A 2,555-nucleotide genomic window follows, 5' to 3' on the forward strand; every position below is an offset into this window, starting at 1 on the left:
CCTAGATTTGATAAATTGGAGCCTAAGCATAAAAGAAACCGCCTCCAAGGAGTGTAGAAGAGCTCTGGACGTCTTTGATTGCCAAAAGATTACTCTGAGGGATGCACTGGGGTTATTTATAACACATAAAAGTAACAGAATTTAAGCCCAAGCCCAACATTCCAGCGCTCAGCGGCTTGCCTCCAAGTCGCCACCCTCTCAGCGGTTCATTCTGCTGCTCAGCGGTTTGCCTCCAAGTCGCGAGACGCTCAGTGACATCGCTCAAGCGAGAGACAGTGGCTGCTCCCTCGAGTCTAGCGCTCAGGACTGGAAATAGCGCTGAGCAGTGAACTTGACTCTTCTTTTCTTCCTTTTCTCCTATTTTCTTGAGTCTAAGTCCTCCCTTCTTCACTACAATCCTCAAATCTCATCAAATCCTACAAAACAATGCAAAAACAAGCATAATATCTCTAAAAATAACTTTTGACTCTCTTTTGACTAAACTAAGTGTTTTACTTGATTCTAAGGTCATTCTAAACCATAAAGGGTGTGTTTTGATATCAATTTTAAGTGTAAAAATAACGGTTTTTAGACTATTATCACCTCTCATTCTTGGAAGGCCATTTACGAAATAGGAGGTGAGGAAAGAGGTTCTTTATGGAAGAAGACTATAAACCAGTAACCCAACCTCAAAGAAGACTCAATCACTACAAGAAAAATTGCAATTATCTACAGCCGAAATCCGTATATAAGCCCAAAAATCCGTATATAAAATTTGGTTATATACGGATTATATACGAACAAAATTTCGTATATAATACCCTCGTAGCTAACGGTATGTACGGAAATATCCGTATATAAGTTATATACGGAAATATCCGTATATAAGTTATATANGGAAATATCCGTATATAAGTTATATACGGAAATATCCGTATATAAGTTATATACGGATATTTCCGTATATAACCTATATACGGATATCTCCGTATATAATTTATATAGGGATACTTCCATATATAACCTGTATACGTATATTTTCTATATACGGATATTTCCGTATATATTAGATGTCATACAGAATAAATAAATAAAAATATACTTCTGGTTTTCACAAAAACTAATAATCTCTATCCCCATTTACTTTCTTGGTTCGTGTAAAGAGAGCCTCACACACACTACATATATGAATCTAATGACTACTGTAGAGATTAGTAACTTGGAAAAAGTGAACAAAACCAAACCATTCATGACACAAGATGTACATTATGTACCCTGCAAAGTTTCACAAAACTAAAATCTAATTCTAAAAGATCATATCACTACATCAAGAAACAACTCTTTAACTGATTAAGAAGCTAACACAAGTAAAGATACAGAAACATAGCCACCTTAGTCAGCCTAATATTCTCCTGTATCCAATCTCCTTTGTATGTGAAATCATACAGAACATAACAGTAAACCTCAGAACTCAAAAGAAATCACATAATAAAATAGAAGTAAAATCACGTTGCACGCTATTGAACATTATAATTTATAAGCACAATTTATAACCAGAATTCATTAACACAATGCATAATAAGGAGACCTGGACAATCATTATTATATCTAATATAGAATTTTATTCCCAATCATCAAATTATATTTTCAGTGAACAAGTTTACCCTATTCATAGCATTCACATCAACCTTATGCATGCCTCTCTACTGTTATTGCTTCTCAAACTGAATTGTTGGCTATCGGGCAACAACAGCACGATTCTTATCCATAAGCATGAATATAATGCAGAAACAGTAGCAAAATAGTAATTGGAACTAAAATTTAAAAGCAGAAATCACTAGTCAACATTCAAATCAAATCTACAAATCTGAAAGATAAATGGAATCAAATGCTGGAAACAAATTTCTAGTGATTAACATGTACTGTTGAACGTAAAAACAGATTTGAAATTAAGTGTTGTAACTCAGTTGCAGAACTGGTATTTAAAAGTAACATAGATTGTAGAATCCATCTAAAATAGAATTCCAAGTTGAATTAATTCTCACTAGGCTTACTCTTGCAAGCCTATGGTCAATGGACTAAAATATCTAATGCATGTGATCATTTCCATCTTCTGGTGGTGGTTGCTGGTTTGGAGTTTGTTGGTTTGGAGGTTGTTGATTTGGAGCTTGCTGATCTGGAGCTTGCTGGTCATTGGGTGCTTCATTTTGACCTCGAGAATTTTGAAAGTTTAAAAATTGTTGTGTAGCTGAAGGTGCTGTAGGTGGAAGGAATGGGAGGAGGACACCAATAAAGCCTTGAACCATCTGAAGCTGCTGGCCATATTGTTGTAACTGCGACTTAAGATTATCAATTTCTTCTCAATTTGGATGCTGAATGGAAGAAGATGCCTGTGTCTGTCGGATATAACTATCCACACAGTCATTTTGGGAACTGACATTTCCAATGCCATATACACGTCCCTTGTATCTTCCACCAGCAGCATCTAACCAACATTGGTTTCTCAATCTCTCCTCCTCTGCAGGGTCTAGAGGACTAGATGCTGAGGCACCAACAGATGCAGTCTCAGATCTGAT

General features: G+C 35.9%; 1 protein-coding gene across 1 annotated transcript in view; it reads right to left on the minus strand.

Moving 5' to 3' along the window:
• Positions 1–2,339: 2,339 nt before the first annotated feature.
• LOC106763433 overlaps positions 2,340–2,555 on the minus strand; it is a 12,876-nt gene continuing 12,660 nt past the window's right edge. The window contains exon 3 of the mRNA XM_014647627.1: positions 2,340–2,550. Within this exon, the coding sequence (XP_014503113.1) occupies positions 2,340–2,550 (211 nt within the window). The remainder of the gene's footprint in view (positions 2,551–2,555) is intronic.

This window comes from Vigna radiata, chromosome 6, assembly GCF_000741045.1.
Source record: "Vigna radiata var. radiata cultivar VC1973A chromosome 6, Vradiata_ver6, whole genome shotgun sequence".
In the NCBI taxonomy this organism is placed as follows: domain Eukaryota; kingdom Viridiplantae; phylum Streptophyta; class Magnoliopsida; order Fabales; family Fabaceae; genus Vigna; species Vigna radiata.